General features: G+C 39.4%; 1 protein-coding gene across 5 annotated transcripts in view; it reads right to left on the bottom strand.

The window, feature by feature from the left end:
- Positions 1-332: 332 nt before the first annotated feature.
- vti1a (vesicle transport through interaction with t-SNAREs 1A) overlaps positions 333-18,560 on the bottom strand; it is a 118,767-nt gene continuing 100,539 nt past the window's right edge. For 2 of the 5 annotated variants that reach the window (XM_057357859.1, XM_057357860.1), the window contains one exon: positions 334-1,270. Coding sequence is in view for 2 of the 5 variants with exons in the window: in XM_057357856.1 (XP_057213839.1) it covers positions 1,177-1,270 (94 nt within the window). In the remaining 3 variants the exon portion in view is untranslated. Of the gene's footprint in view, positions 1,271-18,560 lie in introns of all 5 variants that reach the window. The other 3 variants (XM_057357856.1, XM_057357857.1, XR_008964756.1) reach the window with 2 other exon arrangements.

The raw sequence follows: 18,560 nt of genomic DNA, 5'->3' as shown, positions 1-18,560 counted from the left end.
ACCCAACCATTTGGTTTAAATTATACTATGTCGAGTTGTTTCAACCAACAGCTAAAGGTCAAATGTGGACATTTCTAAGCTCACCAATGGTTGGATTTGTCCATATTTTACCCAACCACTGAAAATTGACTAGAATTAAATATACTGTAGATACACTTACTCGCAGACATCCACTCAACAACTGATATAATATACAAACAGAAAATATATTATCAGCAGACCAAAGTCTTCTACGCTAATACCCAAAGAGCAGGTGAAAGCCTGGAGCGAACTCTCAATTTCGCATATTTCCATACTGATGCATGCCTAGTTGGTCCCCCTATAGGAATAATGAAGCACATTTGCATTGTTACAGTAAAGACAAATGATATATTTTTAATGTCATACACCAACGGCTAAAATTAAAATCAATTGAAAGAAAGCATACAGAAGAACACTGTACAATCAAGCATTTGAAACGAGACAAATAAATACAGAAAACATTTCTTATTAGTACACTATCATGCTGTCAGATCTGATTAGTAAAGGTAAAAGTGGACACGGGTGATACCTTGTTCAATGCGGTCGTGCTGGTTTAACTAAACACATGCGAGGTCTTTGCTGACCTTAGAGGAACAGCGTGAGAAGCTACTAATCCTGGATGAAGGGGAACTGAGAAACGGGCGTGTGACCTTTGGGCTGTGTGATTCTGCTCCGTGTGCTTAGCGGTACTGTGCCGGGGGCTTTGCCTTGTGTACGTCACACACACATCTGATGGATGGGATTTTACTAGTCTACATTGGTGTTCAGCCCCCAACAAATGAAAACAAAACATTAAAACAGCAGGTTATGACATGAATTGATGTTCTTGATCTTGTTCTTCATCCATCTGACATTGTCATCCTTCCATCACGCTCCTGTGGTCCACACATCTACGCAGGGCTGTTCTACGGGTCTGGGTCACGTGGAGATCCCACAAAGGGTTTTAAAAGTAATAGGTATAAATATGAGGCCGTGGTCCTCTCCGCTCGGAGGGAGAGAGAGCAGAGAGGAGAGGCCCCCTGTCACTACCCACCAGGAATGATTCATGTGAACAATTTGTCCTAATTACTCCAGCCCAACGCTTTTGTCACTATTAATCTTACACACCCTCTCGTACACGCTCGCACACGCTCACACGGGGCCAGTCAGTGAAGATCAGTGCCCTCGCAAATTGAAATAGAGGGCCAAGACGATGGTGAGGAGGATGATGGCGCCCAGGATGAAGACCAGGATCCGATTTTGAATGATCCTGTGGGTAAGAGAAAGAGATTTCATGTTAAGATCCATCAAGGACAGTAACTGATCCAACAATAAAAAACAGGCTTATTATTTTTACATATCGAAATGAATAATACACTTGTTTCTCATGCACAACATGATAAAACCGAGCTTAGTTTTCTGACTAAACACTTTTTTATAACGCACACCGTCATGCAAAACATGTCGCACCGTGTGACAACTTCACCTCGTTCCTCCACGATCTGTCTGCAGACATGCTAAGAGCGTTTCTTTTTATATAAAGTAGAAAGCATGGCTGGTGGCGTTCCTCCAGCTAATACATTTCACATATTTACTGCTGGAATTCTCCATCAACCCACTTTTCATATTATCACGAGACCAAACCACAAAAAAATCCCAAGGAAACTCGCAGCATAGCCACAAAAAATGTAAAAAACCTCCACAGATTATATAAGACACAAAAAGCATGCCGTTCACAAAGTTCCACACATCCACCACACCTTGTTTTTCGTTTATTTATAGGCTAATGTTATAGTGTTTTTCATCTCAAATCGTGCTCTCAGCTACCAATAAGAGTCTCATATTCTCAACTCCGTATCACAAGTCCTTGATTCACTCCAAAACAGAAGCAAACTAACTCAAGCTAAAGTGTCTGTGTGTACGAGTGCGGTGAGGGTGAAAGAGAGTCTTGTTGGGTTGAGACCCCGGGATGATCTCTCCAGAGGGCTTGTGCCCTCTACGTCATTCCTGATAAATGATGGAATTATCTCATGTGCTGACATGTGGAGGGAGCAGGACCACTGTCCACTCCTATAAGCAGGAGATGAATAACTCAGAGCACACGTCCATTCATCACTACTGCAGTAGAGCAGCACTGTACTGCACTGTCCAACACACACACACCTATTATGGATTTAAAGAAAACAAAGCATTACAAAATACACATCACTGCTACTGTTGCTGCGCTGCCTTTATGCCGCAACAAACAGGCGCAAACATGTACATGCACAAACTACAGCATCCAATCCACCCCAAACCAAACTTGTGAGTGTGCAGAGTATTCGTGTATATTGTAAATGTTTGGTTTAAGATAAACCATCAAAGTGCCTTTCGGTTCACAAAAAGGCTTCATCCGATAGGCTCGCTCTGATTGGACACCCGGCCGGCATCATTCATAATTGGGAGTGCATGCTTGGCAGAGGACATTAATCAGAGCGTGTTTAGCAAAGCCAGATCTCCCACATGTCTCTTTAAGTAACATTCATTATTTACGCTGGCTACACACACACACACATTCATAAACAAACTGTTGAAATAGACTGTTCATGATCTTTAGAGATGTGCTGGTGCCCAAAGGGACAGGAAACAGCCGTGGGAGAGGGACGAATCGGAATTCTTGGGTCTTTATAATAAGTGTATGTTACAGGATTGTTTGACAGGAACTCACCATCAAGATCATATTACTGTGTCAAGATCATGTGACCTTTATGGATATTCATCTTCCTGTTAGCCGTCAATATTAAGATGATTTAGCAGACTGGTAAGGATGCTTTGTGATTATTATGAATAGCTCAGAATCTAAATTCTGATTGGATGAGCCACATTTAGATATGTATATGCACATCCATGCAAAAGTTGTTCTGCACATAAAATAAATATAATTATATTTTGAACTGATAAATCTGCTTTTTCTAAACTGACCAGCCGCTGTTCTGCAGAATTCTGACTGAAGTCCAAGCATGAGGTGTCAAAGATGTGTGTGTGTGTGTTTGTGTGTGTGTGTGTGTGTGTGTGTGTGTGTGTGTGTGTGTGTGTGTGTGTGTGTTATTGTGAGTGGTTTGGGGGCCAGGCTGAGCTGTTATAGCAGTAATGTAGATTAATCTGCCTTTGGTGAGGTTGTACTGACAGGCCCTTGAGGGTGGGCGGAGAGGCCCCGGGCATCTCTCCATCCAGGCACAGAGGGAGGGAGAAAGAGATGGAGAGAGAGTAGCCCTTCACTTTAAATGCTCTGCCCATCAACACCAGCTCTGTCACAGAGGTCTTCAAAAAAGTGCATAAATATCTTCACAAAGGCCCGTTAAAATTTGAGGAACATATTTGGGGAACCAATTCATCCTGTTTTATAGGTAAGCACAAATGCTCATTGATGGAGGGGAACTGTTTTTCTCTTAAAAACCTTCCTCTCCCTGTGCCAGATCCTTTCATCCTAAAACTAACCCCAAACAGTAATAATGTCTATATACTGTATTGTATGTAAATACATAATCATCCACAAACAAAGTCCTACTCCTGTTTGCTGGATATTTCCAGGTTTGGGAATTTATCTTCCTCATGCCATCACAATTAGTTTTTATGTATTGTAATGCGAGTCAGTTAACAAATTTACAAACCGTCGCTGTTCTTCCAATACCTCAGACGCCCAAATTCGCTGTTTTTCCAGAGATGAAAAATAAAATGCTGTACCTTTTAAATGATAAGATACTGTGTTGTCAAAGGTGACACTTCTAAATACTTTTTATTGGTTAGATATCTGCAAAACCCGGTGACAATCATAAAGGGAGACCAAAAATAATGATTTATGGCAAAAAATAAAATCACGAAACAAGGTTTCGGAAAGACCGCAGGGAAATATGATATTACAAATTAAACTCATTTTATTTAAGATGGTCTAGGAAAATGGTGTCTGGTGGGACAAATATATAAGAAGTTTTTGATTATAATCCTAACTAACTGCCTTGGAAAGGTCAATGGAAAGGGGTCATATTGGCCACCTGTTTCATCACTTTATAAGGTGTACAATAGGTATCAAACAATTTTTTGTCTAATCTATGGCTCTTCCATCTAGCAATTATTATAAAAGGAGCACAGAAAAAGAAGGAGAGAGAGCAGAAAAATGGCTGGTTGTCTGATAGAGGTTCTGTCCCATGCTGAACAATGTCCAGACAGACCAGAGCAGGACCTATCAACCCGCATCCATCCTCTCTGTCAAACACATGACAGGACTGGATGAGACCTGTTCATGTTGTCACAGCTCACGGCTCATGGTAAACCCCACCTCTGCTTCATTCTTTAACATGTTCTCTTCCCTCTCTTTCTTTTAGCTGTGTTACACTGCAACTTTTTCTATAAAGCACACAGGCAGAGAAACATGTGAGTCCAGGCCCTGCCAAAATAACTCCTTCCAAAACCAGCAGACAAAATTAAACTGAGTCAATTGGGTTAAAAACATAAGTCTAACCTCAAATGCTTACGAATGCCAAAGAGCGAAAGACTGAGTGTGTGTGAGAAAAGAGAGAGTTCAAGCTAGGAAAAGCCCATTTATCAGTGGAGGAGGTAGAGGAGTCCATAGACAGATGAAAATAATGAGGAGTTTTCTGTCAGGAAAGATTTACAAAATCGTACCCGCGTTATTAAAATTTAAAACCTTTTTCCTCTTCTTTCCCGGATTTTTTCCTCTCCTACACTCAGTTCCCCTTATTAGTAGCACTAATGAGGGCAGTGGTACACCTCTACGCTGGGGTGTGTGAGGGAGGCTTATTCTGCTCTAACACCCCCCCCCCAGGAACCACACACACATAAATACACACAAACATCCCCCCAGTAACCTTTCACACACACCCATGTACCCACCTTACAACAACACACACAAATACACATTCATAAAAACTCCTACATTTTCACAACACACGCACGCGCGCACAGGCACAACATTGAAAACAAATGCATTATTATTACAAAACACACAAATATACACATTTGTTTCAAAACACAGAATACACATGAATCCTCAGCATCCACTTTTTTTAACACAAAAAACCATCAAGCCTCACTGAGACGGTGAGACCTCACCTTATTTTCAACTTATCATTCCATATTTACATTTTTTATTAATTCTACATTTATCTTATAAAATAGGAATGGCAGTCTGTATGTTTTATTTTTAAGCAGGTACTGTACTGCACAGAGAGAGAGAGAGCGAGCGAGCGAGCGAGAGAGAGAGAGAGAAGAAAGGGTCGAGTAAAAGTGGGAGGAGTGTCTAAAGGATCAATGTGTTCACTAATAGTCTGACTGATGGACATGATGCTGTGTGTGTGTGTATGGATGTGGATCTGATCCTGTGTTTGAGTGTGTGATCAGACACTAACAAAGATAAATGTTTTAGCAGGGCTTCTCGGCTTCCTTACAGTAACTGTACATGTCAAAGCGGCCTTTAAAACACCTTACCTGTCAATAGCTCAAAGCTTCAGATGTAATGAAGACGGGCAATAGTGTTCTTTGTAGTCTCTCTCAGAGTGATGTAGATAGCTGCATTAGCAATGAAGCTAACAACTAATGGAGCTATGAGCTAAAAGTGAAGGTACAGTAATGGGCGTGTGGTCTACAGCACTGTTTACCTCAGGTTTGTCTATAGACAGTGCACGTTTTTGGTCGTCTACAATTTTGGTTTAATCTTGTTTGGTCATCTCCCATATTTTAGGGTGTGTTATTCAAAAATGTGCAAAATTGTTATATGAAACAATGTTAAAAAATTGTCAAAAATGCACCCAAGCTGTCACTCGAACGGCAGCCTTTAAAAAGGTCCTAATATGGACATTTAGATATGTATATATTTGGTACCAATGTGTACCTTTACAGTTCTAATGTACACTCTTTGGACGCAATACTGTATGTAGCTCTGAGGTACAAAAATGTACTGTTTAAGTGCAAATGTGTACTTCTTAAAAGGGTACTGCTCATACGACAGCCTAATGCTGGGTTCACACCAAACACGAACAATCGCGCTCCACGCTCTTTATTACTCGCGGGAAAAGTTCGTTATTTTCGTGTGAATGATGCGATCTGACAAATAGTTTCAACCTTTTAGATTGACACGTGTCTTTGCATTGACTTTTTATGTAATTTACTTGCGCAAAACGCTTAATTCGCGTTCGGTGTGAACATAGTGTAAGTCAAAAAAGTGATTAATGGGTAGGTTTGTGCAAACTGTTGATCGGTAGGCAATATATTACATTGTTAAAAAATAAATAAACAATTTTCCGTAAAACCAGTGCACAATGTAATTTATAAATTAAATTATCACAGTAAATTAATAAAGGAATTTACTGTGATTTTTTAGAGCGACTTTACCTACAGTATATATTTTTTTATTTTGGCAATGCATTGCATTGTGTTTTGAGGTAAATAGAAACGTCCGTAAAATTAATAGATTTTCTATATTTTTCTTTCGTTTTTATCAGTGTAATATTATATCTTCTGACACCCTGCTTTTCATACATCAGTCATTAAAAACCTATACTGAATGACCGAAAGTCCTTTTTGTGCTTGATGACATCACACAAACCCACACATCCAGCACAGTATAATGTACTGGATGTGCATGAGCAGAAGGGACTTTGCAACACATTTATGACTTAATTACACACACTCTCACACACACACACGCGCACACGCACACACACACACACGCACACACACACAGAAGAAGAATGGCTTTAATTGCATGTAATTGACTCAAAAAAGTCCCTGGCACTGTGTAATTCCCAAAAGAGAAACAGTACTTTGCCCTCCAGAGCATTCTGAAACACACACACACCCATACACGCCGTGGCTGTTTTAACAGGGCTAAAGTGGGTTTTATTAGTGTGATTATGGGGTGGCAGAGCTTACTATCCTAACACTTATCATCTGGGGCTGTTCCACTCGGTGAGAAGTGACTGTCCCATCACACACACACTCACTCATGTAGACTCTACCAGACTATCAGTGAACTTTAAATAACACAGATAAAATCTTCAGTGTTTCTACATTACAGCACTCAATGATTTCCCTCTTTCTGTCTATCATCGGAATGACACGCCGCCTGTGCAACCCACTCAGGGATAACTCTGCTTCTTAACACGGATCAACAAACTAAGGCGAGTGTAAAAGGTTATGAAGGGAATTGCAGACGAGAGAGCACCGACACGTGGCCATGAATATTGTACACATACACACAGGCTGAGACCGACAAATCACACGGCCCCGTTCAGCCGGTAGCGCGCTAACTGTAAAAGACAAACGAGCTCTTGCACATTTGGAGCAGCCTGTGTGTGTCAGGAAATCGTTTTTATGAGCTACACACACACGGACACTTCTACGCCACACACTTATGTATTTTTTATGGCCCAGCTAACAATCCGAATAGAATCCTAGACCCCTACAGGAGGAAAGAGGGAGGGAAGGAAAAAGCGAGACATGGAAAGAAAAAAAAACAGACAATAAGGAGTCTGGCATAGGCAGTTTTTTGCTTTATATCGTTTCAAATGTTGGACTGGAAGAACAGATTTGTTATGTAAAGGGGACAGTGATTGTGTTTGTTTTTATGTGCCGTTTATGTGCGGGATTTCAGAGATATATCATAAAATAATAAAATAATACTTTTAATTTATTAAAGTCACAGCACTTTTGTAGAGAAAACACATCAAACTGGAAATACAGTATAATAAAAATGACAATAAAAGTACAATACTAATGTCAGCCAATCAGATCAGTGCACTAGCTAGATTAAGAAAGTCTTTCCTGGTTTTATGTGCAATTGATGCTTAGCAAACAGATTGAGGGCGGTCAGGGGGTGTGTCATCCAGGGCAGAGTTTGGGGAAAAATAAGGTTGGGAAAAGGAAAATGAGAAATGTTGGCACCACTTTCTGGGATTAATTTTGACCGCATGAGATTCTAACAGCTGTGTCCTGCTGTCGTAAAGTGATGCTCATTCAACGCTCACAATTTATTTTGCTTCATTAATAAAATAAGATAGGCATACTTGCTCTGAATACAAATGACAATCACCCCAAAATTCTTGTATCGTTTACTCACTCTCATGTCATTCCGAACCTGTAAGACTTTCTTCTGCAGAACACAGAACATAAAGATATTTGGAAGAAAGTTGATACAAAAACAACATTGGCTCATATTGACTTTCACTGTATGGCCACAAAACCACTGAGACATTTCTCAAAATATCTTCTTTTGCAATCCACAGAAAAAAATAGTCTCATACAGGTTTTGACTGACATAAGAGCCTTTCCCTTTTTGCCTTCTCTCACTTTCTCTAATTAGGAGAGCGTTGATGTGAAAAAAGTTAGAGGATTATTGTGTACCTCTGAGAGAGGGCATGTCAGTGCCTCACCGCAGCCAACAAGAACGCAGTAAATATTATGTCTGAGTCTATGTCATGGGTAAATGTGCCGAGGCAGCAGTCGGCATGCAACTACTAATCCTGATTTCCCAGCACTCAACTCTGGAAACGTCAGAAAACAGAAACTCTTGCTTGGCTGCCACTTCTACTGTACAATGCCTTCTGCCAGAACAGTAAGGTGTGCCTGTTTGAAATAACAGAGAATTAGAGGCCGAGACAGATAAATAAGCATTGCGTAAAGCTGGTAGCCTTCTCTATTGGTTTTGGGATCTAACCTTTCAGTGAACTCAACACAGATCACGGCACGGTTAAGGTGCAATATACAGAACCACAAGCCAACAAGATTTTAACAGGCTGTGGACTTTATCTGTACAAGGAGACATATCACCATTTCTTGTTGCTGAATTCTTGAAACTCTCGATGGACAGATGCATTACAACGCTTGACTTCTGAACTCTACGTTCTAGTTTCAATAACTCATACATTGAAGTGACTAACCAGGATAATTCAAACCTGTTTAAAGTGCTAAAAGAAACATGAAAGATGCCCAAGTAAGTCACCATCCCAACCTCCTGAGATCCTGAGTTTGACCCACCAGGTCGAGCAGGATATTGAGACTCTTGCACCGTAAAACAATCCCTCAGCAGTGCTTCAGGTTGGCCGAGAACACAACGGCATTTATAAAAGCGAGATAAATTACTTTCGCACAATTTGGGCGCGCTGCTAAGATTTCCGACACAAAAAGTGGCAGCATTCCTCCAGGGAAGCAGCTGGGGATTGTATTACAAGGCTTGTTGAAAGGGCGTAACACTAGCCATGGAACCGTGGGCCTCCAAAACTATGATGCACATCAATTTTTATTGTTTGTTCAGTATTGAAATCTCATTAGAACTCATAAATCAGACGTCTGGGTTGCACGGTGACTTTCACGGACGGGGAGGAGTAATGTAAAGAAATGTTGATGTTTGGACAGAGCGTGCTGGGTGGATCTGACCCGTGGCCACAGTTTGTAACATCCCAGCGTTGTGTTTCTTTAATACAATCTGGTTATCAGATTCATTTCTAGAAAACATATACGGTGCTGCACGCCCCTCCCTCTCATGTCTCATAAAAATTCGAGAGACATGCTATTTCCTTACAAAAACAAGCAACTTTACATAACATCATGCAGACGTGAATGGTTTAGCAAGGTGCCAAAATGAAAGTCTTCAGGACACATAACCCTAAAAAATCATTGAGGTATTATAAGAAGCATGTGTTTTTTTCTTATGTTCATCAATGAATTAAAGTTCTGTTGAGTTTAAAATCTGTATGGAACCTAGAGAATGTAATCTATGGCTAGATAAAGAACTTCCGAGACTTGAGTACAAAGCAAACTCAAGCATGTAAAACTCTCTCTCGTGTCTTAGCTTTGATCCAAAATAGCTGCTGTTTTGATACGGAGCATCAGTTTCAACAAGCGATCACCTGATCACCTACGGAGTAGATCTTAAAGGGACAGTTCACCCAATAATAATAATAAAAATGATGACATTACTTACTCTTACCCTAATGACATCTTCAAAATGTAAATAGCTTTAAAGGAAACATCAGATGAAAGCCCCACTTTTTCTGTGTTTAAGTGCTATAATCGGGTCCCCGGTACATCTAGCAACCCAGAAAATGTGAAAAATAAGAACCCAGTAAGTTTGTTTTGGTGTGCCTTTCCCTGCAAGCATGTGAGAAATCGAGCCGTTCAGATTTCGCTCCGATTGTGACGTCCAAAGCTGATTTTATTATAATGTTACCGCCCCTTAATCTACACAGTTCCACCCACTGCGCTCCACCATTGTTGTTTTCACAAGCGACAGCGGTGTACGTGACGCCATGGCTAAAGTTCGTGGACAACATGCAATGTAGTCGCTGCACAGAGTCCAAACCTAGGAAGAGACAGGAGTGGATTTATTTTATTTTTAGTGGAACTCCATCAGAAACCATAAGTAAAAACCTGCTTGTTTGCGCGAATCACTTCAAACCGGAGTGCTTTATCAGCCTGGGACAGTACAAGCAGGATTAGCTTCAAAGTTGTTCCTCAAGAGGGATCGAGACCGACTGAACGAGACAAAACAGCCGATGTAAGTAATAGGGATGTAACGATTCACTCAGCTCACGATGCGATGTGATTCACGATTCTGATCTCACGATGCGATTTATTCACGATTTACTCATGATTTATTTTTACAAAATGAATTGAAACAAATTATAAATGACCAACTTTCCTTGCATTATTTCGTAAATGCTTCACGTTTCTTTGTATAATATTTATTTTAATTTCAAATAACAAAACTAAACTGCAATTTTAAAACAAATTAATAATAGAAAAAGTATCTTTAATATAAACAAACTAATACTGTCTGTGCTTTTCTTGGATTTTTTTGCATTTAAGAAATATCAGCATGTCCACGTTTAAGTTTGCAGTGAACATGGCGGCCCCTGCTGTTCAAAAAATGTATTGCGATTCAGTTCACACTTCAACCGATTTGAATCGTCACACATTATAATCGATTTTCAACCGGCTCACGGTGAATCCTTACATCCCTAGTAAGTAATATTTATTTTACAGTCTGAATTGACGTAAATGTACCGTATATATAGGAGGATAACGTTAGCATATGATAGCGAAGGGAGCTAAGTCAGTCACGGGCTAAATAGAACATTCAAAGGCAGTGTTAAACTTACTGTATATAAGTGCAGATGGACACTTGGAGTTTAGCTGTATGAATGTTAATACATTATGTGCGTTAATATGTTTAGCTGCGGCAAGCTGTTTGTTTTGCTAATGAACAGGGGCGAGCACTGGGGTTAGTTTCGTTTTAAACGTTTCAAATCATTCGTGCTTAGGCTGAAAAATTGAGTGTGTAACGTTATAACTTGTCAATGACAAGCGCTAAAATCCATGTAATTCCACTGAGATCTGCAGTGGATTCCGTGGATTTTAGGTAAGCATACACGCATTAGGATGTGCTGTTTGCTGTGACTGTTTTTTTTGTCTCCGGACGAATGATTTGAGACGTTTAAGACGAAACTAACCGCAGAGGAATTCAGGAAATATAATTTAGCTAAACCATTGCCACTACTAGTGTTGTTTTTGGCGGCCTGTTTTAATTTTAGTTTTAGTCTAGTCTTTGTGTCAAGCTGTCATTTTAGTTTTTATTAGTTTTAGTCACGTTCATACTCTTTTTAGTCTAGTCAAGTTTCAGTCGACTAAAAGTCTGAGCATTTTAGTCTTATTTTAGTCAGAATTATCCATGACTATTTTCGTCTATTTTTAGTCGACGAAAACTGATGACATTTTAGTCTAGTATTAGTCAATGAAAATTTTATTTTAGTCTCTTTTTAGTAATGCAATTCTATTTAACCCAGTCAATATAGTATAAGTACCTAGTAGTACAGACAAAACCAAAATTTTATTTTAGCCAAACCCATTTCAAACAAGGTTATCTTATTATATTATTGTTACCTTATAAACTCAGAATACATCCATTCCAGACACGGAAGACGCTCTGATTTGAATTTACGGCCATCGGTAGGGGTGGGAATCTCTAGGCACGTCACGATGTGATTCGATTACGATTCTGCGATGCGAGGGCTGCGATGCGATGATAAAACAATTCTCAATGCATCTTTTTCCTATACAAATTTTCTTTTTCTTGCTGTGTGACTATTAAAATCAAAGTATTTGTCATAACCCAGTCCAATATCCTTTATTCATAAAACAAATGGAAGTGATTTGGCAAGTCAACTGGAAGCTTACATTTGCCAGCATTGCAAAGAACCAACAGGAAAAGAGTGACTGCCCTCAGTGCCCTGTAGTAGCATACAGAATGCAGTAAATTAATGCAGACTTTTTTTGCACATAGCACTGGTGCTAGAGAGGTTTAAAATTATTATAGTTCACTAAAGTATTTTTTGTCTGAGTGTTCAATTTAACGGGACTTTTATTTTGACGGGGTCTTTGGTTAGATGCTTGAGTTTTTGTGTTTGCCGATAGCTTCACTCAAACAGTAACAGTAACGCTCGTAAAATAAACTCTCAGAGCAACTCTGGAGATGAAGTTAATTTGTTCATATCCTCATACAGTGCAGACGCAGATAAATCCTCGACCATCACTCGTGTTGTATGTTAAACTGTGCACCTCAGACACGCAGAACAGCCAGATGACATTTAAATAACAGGATTCCGCTCCGCATCTAGGTTAAAGCATCAGACGAAATAACGTTATAACATTTCGTCTCGTCTCGGTCAACGAAAATGAAGAGACATTTTAGCATAGTTTTTATTTTGTAAACCACATTTAGTCTCGTTTTTATTCGTCAACAATATTGCATTATACATTTAATTATAGTCATCGTCACATGACCAGCATTTACGTTGCGTCTCGTCTTGTTTTCGTCGGAATTTTCGTTGACGAAAGCAACACTAGCCACTACACGTGTGTTGTGGTGACACGGCGGACAGAAGGGGGGTGGGGTGTGCTGTAACTCATTATCAGTTAAAGAGACATGCGCCAAAATGGATTGCTGTGAGCATATCTGTTTTTGACGAGGCAAGAAGGGTTTTGCTTACACAGCCATTGAGTGTTTTTAAGCAAAATATGTTCCAGACATTTCATGAAGACCCTAATAAATCATACCAACTTGTTGAAAGTGCTCATCTGATGAGACCTTTAAAGTTTTCAAATGCAAGTCTTATGGAATCCTAAAATTAATTAAATATTTTCTGCAATACATCACAAAACTATACAATAAAACAAAAAATATTTATACTATTTACATTATTTACTATATTCTTATATATGCTATATTCTTAACTATTGAATTAGAGTGTCGTATTGACAACATATGGAGCTGGAAAATGTTTACCTTCCTTATACGGAAAAGAGCAGTATAGACATTCTGCTTCACATTTTGTGTTTCACAAAAAAAAAGATTTGGAACAACATGAGAGTGATTAAACAATGGCAGAATTTTTAGGTGCGCTGTCCCTTTAACAAGAAATCTGTACCATGTAAAAGACCTAAGCAGCATACACCTCATACTGTACATGTGTCCAAAGATGGAGTTAAACTTGAAAAGACATTGATAGAATCAAAAAAGATGGGAATGGGTGAGGAGCAGGTTATGTTTTCCTCTTGAAACAGGATAAAAGGCTTTCAGAAAACAGCACTTAATAAGCTCGATGCTCTGGCTGTCCTTGCCACGCTGTGTCAGAGGAGTTATGGAGAAGCGCATCTTCCTACCCAGAAAATAAGAAACAAAACAAAAACAAACCTCATGACACACCATGCAGGGCAGCCGGAGTGACGACACAAGCGTGGTTAATGAAATAGCTGTTAAAAACGAGAAAGGTGAAGTAGAAGAGCGGAGGGCTGTGATGGACCTTCCCAGAACCTTCTCATTCGAACAAACACAAACTTCAGCCTTGAAGCTGTTGTTGTGTTTCCACCTCCATCCTGAGGCAATTCTCACTGGATGTGAATAAGGTTGCACAAATGGAGAGAATGGGAAAAAAATGCTACAAGAGAAAGTCAAGGCCTTGACTTAAAGCCACAATATGGAATATTTGGATTGCTAGATTGTGCACTTTCTAAACAACAACAAAAGGCGAAGCTAAACGGCGTTATGTGGGAAAGTGGAATTATGGGACATGTCGTTTTCACCATCCAGAGGCGTATGGAGATCGCCCATCATGTTCACGGACGAGGTAATGAATTCATTTTATTTTATGTCATCGTAATGAATTAGCTTGCAAGAAACATGGAATGCAATGCTACGTTAGCCCGCGACTGATATTGGACTTTGTCAATTGATTTTGTAGCGTAATGCTACACAGTTTTACCTTTAAAACAGTCATACAGTCGATGTTCAAAAAGTAAATTTGAACGAACCCACAGCATTTACAAGTAACGTTATTGGCTACATATTTTTGTGCAACATATACTGTATTTCATAGGGTAACTGCATTCATAACTATTCAAATAATCTGTGCATGAGTATTTCGTGTATAATAAAAAAAATGTGCCTACCTGTCTATTAAAACACATGCGAGAGCGGTTGGTCGCGAAGCTCTCTCCATTTAGAAAATGCCACGCCGATATTAATCCTCGTTTTATTTCTTTGTTTGTCCATAAGCCTGCTTGCCTCGTTTGGCCTACCTTTACGCTTTTTTGGGTTTCCTTTACTCGCCAAAGAGTAATCATGATCCATAATAACAGAACAACGGATGCTGCGTCCCAGATGTTGTATAACCACTTCCACATCTGCGTGTTGCCGTAGTTTCTACAACCGGAAACTGGGGGTAGTGTGGAGCAGCGGATATTAAGTCACTGACATGCGACAAATACAAGGGAGACAAGGGACGGGCCGATATTTTGAATAGGAATTTCTCTGGATTTGCACATTCTTGGGAACATTTGGGATAATGTAAGTACACAACTGCATGAAATATATCACACTGTGCAAGTGATTTTTGGATATTTCATAACAAAATTCTTCCATATTGTGGCTTTAAGGTTGCATGGACAAATACCCCAAAACACTCGAAAGACATGCTGGAATACTTGCTTTGTGTTTGGAGAGGGAATCTTACATCAGTTAATTGTTTTCTTATGAACAGGATAAAAAATATCTATGATATACCATATTTTTAAAGTTTCGAAGAACATATATAAAAACTGAAATCTGTTTAATAAAAATGATGAAGAACCACAATCTTTCCACTTTTTTAGCAAGCAGATCATTTCAACGGTAGCTCACGTCGCTCAGAATCTCTCTTGCACGATCCTGTAGCAGATCTTGAGAAACCACCATCTCATCCGACATCCTTCCACTTGACACTACAACGGGGGCTTTAGTCACTTTAAATAATCCATGCCATTCCATTAAAATTGCAGGCCCTTCTCTTCTTCTTACAAAACGCGTAGAAGAATCTCACGCCAAGACTGGCACTGCATACCGGAGAAAGCCAGAGCGAGAGGAGGAGAAAAAGAGCCCGGGGACAGATGGAGGTAAGACAGGGGTTGTGAGTGACACTAATACACTGCTGATGACTCTCCCCTGCAGTACTGATTGAAGAGCAGGCCACTGGTTTGGTGCAATAACAGCGCTATTGACTTGTTGCACTGGTTCCATTTGGTTATTGCCCTAGAGGCTCCGATCAATAGACTCTACACTAAATCTGACTAATCAAGCCCTGCAGCCTCCAAGGGTCAGGCTAAGAAAACTCCAAAAAATCTATGCCGCGAAAGAGGAAGAGAGGTAAGGAGAGAGAGGGATGGGAGAGAAGACACAGGAGAGGTTGAGAGAGACCTCTAAGCTCACTGACAGCTGTGTGAATTAATTGACGTGGATTGCTGCTCTGCTATAAAACTCCTGAGCGGTAGAGAGAGACAGAGAGATAGGTGGGCGGCGTGCGCGCTGAGCTGTCAAAGTGCACGCCGTCTTCCAGTTCCTGTGACCCCATAGGTTACAGGTCACAGTCGCCCGTGCTGCCTGGGGACGGCGTCGAAAAGGAAATCCATATTTGTGAAAAAAATGTATGCACAAGTTTTCAAAGAGGATAGTATTTTACACACAAAAAAAAGATTTAACATTCACACAGAAAGAAAAAACGATCCCATTTTTGGCGTTTGCGGTCGGCCCTCCGCCTGTCTGCGTGTTATTGTCTTCCCGTTTTAAGCCGGTCCGCTCTGTGATAGAATGGCTCTCTCTCCATAAACATACAGGCAGAATATCATACACGGACTGTGGGACACTATGGAAAATTTATAAGGGAATGAAAATCAATAATTTAGACCAAGCACTAGGGTTTTTTTCCCTCCACTGCTGGTGCCGAGTGTGAGAGAGAGTGTGTGTGTCTCCGTATAGTGACGGGAAGAAAATACGAGGTGCAGGAGGTCTGAATCTCAATGCTTCAGAGTTTGAGAGAGGGAGAGAGTGGAAGGCTATGACAGACAGCCCCCTCTTTCAGCACCTTCTCTCTGAAACAAACACCAACTTCAGCCGTGTTTGTGCACTTGTTCTTTTTCTTCCATCCTCTCTCTTTTTTCTGTCGTTTTCCCTGTGCCCTGCTGTCCAAGATCTTTTAGCTTACACAGGCCCTTTCCTCTCTCTGCACTCACACATCTACACTCTGTAGCCTCTTCGACAGACTGAAAAACGAACGAACGCACACCCAAAACAAACACAAAAACATATATCATCTCCTAGCATTGTGACATATGCACCCTGATAACACAAGCAAGAGACAGACTACTGTTTAGTACTTTGAGTCTGTGACGGATAGTTATGGATCATATCAAAAAGCAGTAAAACAAAACTGTAGTTTAGGAAATACTAGGTTTTGTTATTAGGTGGGCGGGGCTTATAGAAGAACAGAACTACTCAACACAAGACGAAGAGATCTATTTCTCTGTAAAATTCAGCACGCTGATAATTGCGATGCTGAAGGCAAACCATTGGACGTGCACACGTTACTGCAAGGTCATCAGCTTTTTCACCAGGACTAAGCTGAACGTCCTATATTTTAATTATTCCTTGGCAGGTGTGGGCTCTGTGGATCCCCTGTTCTGCTGGTTTAAAGACTACTGTTTAGATGCATTACGTCTTGTGCCCTGTGATCAAACACACCCCCAGCTCGCAGGTCACATTGGGGCTAAGTAATGGCTGCTAACAATGCAACATTTAAAGCATCACACATATGCAAAGTGCCTTTTACACATGGGAGAGAGCGGCGGAGCTTGAGGAAGAGAGAGAGAGAGAGAGAGAGAGCGAGAGAGAGAGAGAGAGAGAGAGAGAGAGAGAGAGAGAGAGAGAGAGAGAGAGAGAGAGAGAGAGAGCGAGAGAGCGAGAGAGAGAGAGAGCTTGGATGTCGGATGTGACTGGCTGATTTTGCAACTACAGCACCGCCCTAATACCTGGGTTATCTCTATATTTCTATATTTATTGTATTTTTTTAATGAATGTATTTTTTTCTGTCAAATTGACAGTATTTTTTACTTGAATATTTTTTATTAGTAGTTTTCAGTGTAATTATCTCATGATATATACAGTCTGTAATACCCAAATATTTTTTATAATATATTTCTTTAATATTGCAATATTATCATTTCATTCAGTTTAAGTGTACTTTTAGTATAGGTATACTTTATCTCATAATATATACAGTGTATAATACCCGAATACTGCCCATTATTATTTATGTTTATACATTTTTTTAATAATATTTGTATATTTAATACAAATATTTTATGTTTTATGTTTATCTTATAGCTATAATCTTATGTTTTGTTATTTAATATTAATATTAGAGTTTTCAGGGTAGTTATCTCATAATATATACAGTCTGTAATACCAGAATACTGCACATTATTTTATTATTTTATTTATTATTAATTTCTTTAATTTTTAATAAAAATATTTTGTATATATTTTAATAAAAATATTTTTTATAAATTTTAATAAAAATATTTTATTTTATAATTTTATTCAGTTTAAGTGTACTTTTAGTATAATTACATTTAATCTCATAATATAAACAGTGTACAATACCCGAATACTGCCCATTATATATTTTTTGTAAATAAAAAATACATTTTTATAATTTTTTTTACTTCCCATTATATATATATTTTTTTATAAAAAAACCTTTTTTATTATTTTAATAAAATATATTTTTTATCTTTTTAAAGTATTTTTTTAAATATTTTTTTTATGTTTTAGTGTACTTTTAGTATAGGTAACAGTACACTTTATCTCATAACATATACATTGTATTATCCAAATACTGCCCATGCTTTTAAAGCGTCATCAAACTCCACACTCGGTTAAGTTCATCCGTGACCCCTCAGCCCGGTACAAGCTGCGACTCCACTTGCAATTTGTTCACAAGCAGCCATAGGATTCCAAACCCACAGGGTTCAGTCACACACGTAAAACTGCATGAGTAACCAACAGGTACAAATACCACCTCCACGCTCTCAGTCAGACTCACAGATGCTCTATTTAGTGCAAGAGAAGAAAACTCAGCGAATATGGGGTATGCAGACTGGCTAAGAGAGGTTTCTTTGCCTCTCCACGGCTTGGTTAA

This window comes from Triplophysa rosa, linkage group LG18 (assembly GCF_024868665.1).
Source record: "Triplophysa rosa linkage group LG18, Trosa_1v2, whole genome shotgun sequence".
NCBI lineage: Eukaryota > Metazoa > Chordata > Actinopteri > Cypriniformes > Nemacheilidae > Triplophysa > Triplophysa rosa.
This window is presented reverse-complemented; position numbering and strand designations above follow the sequence as displayed.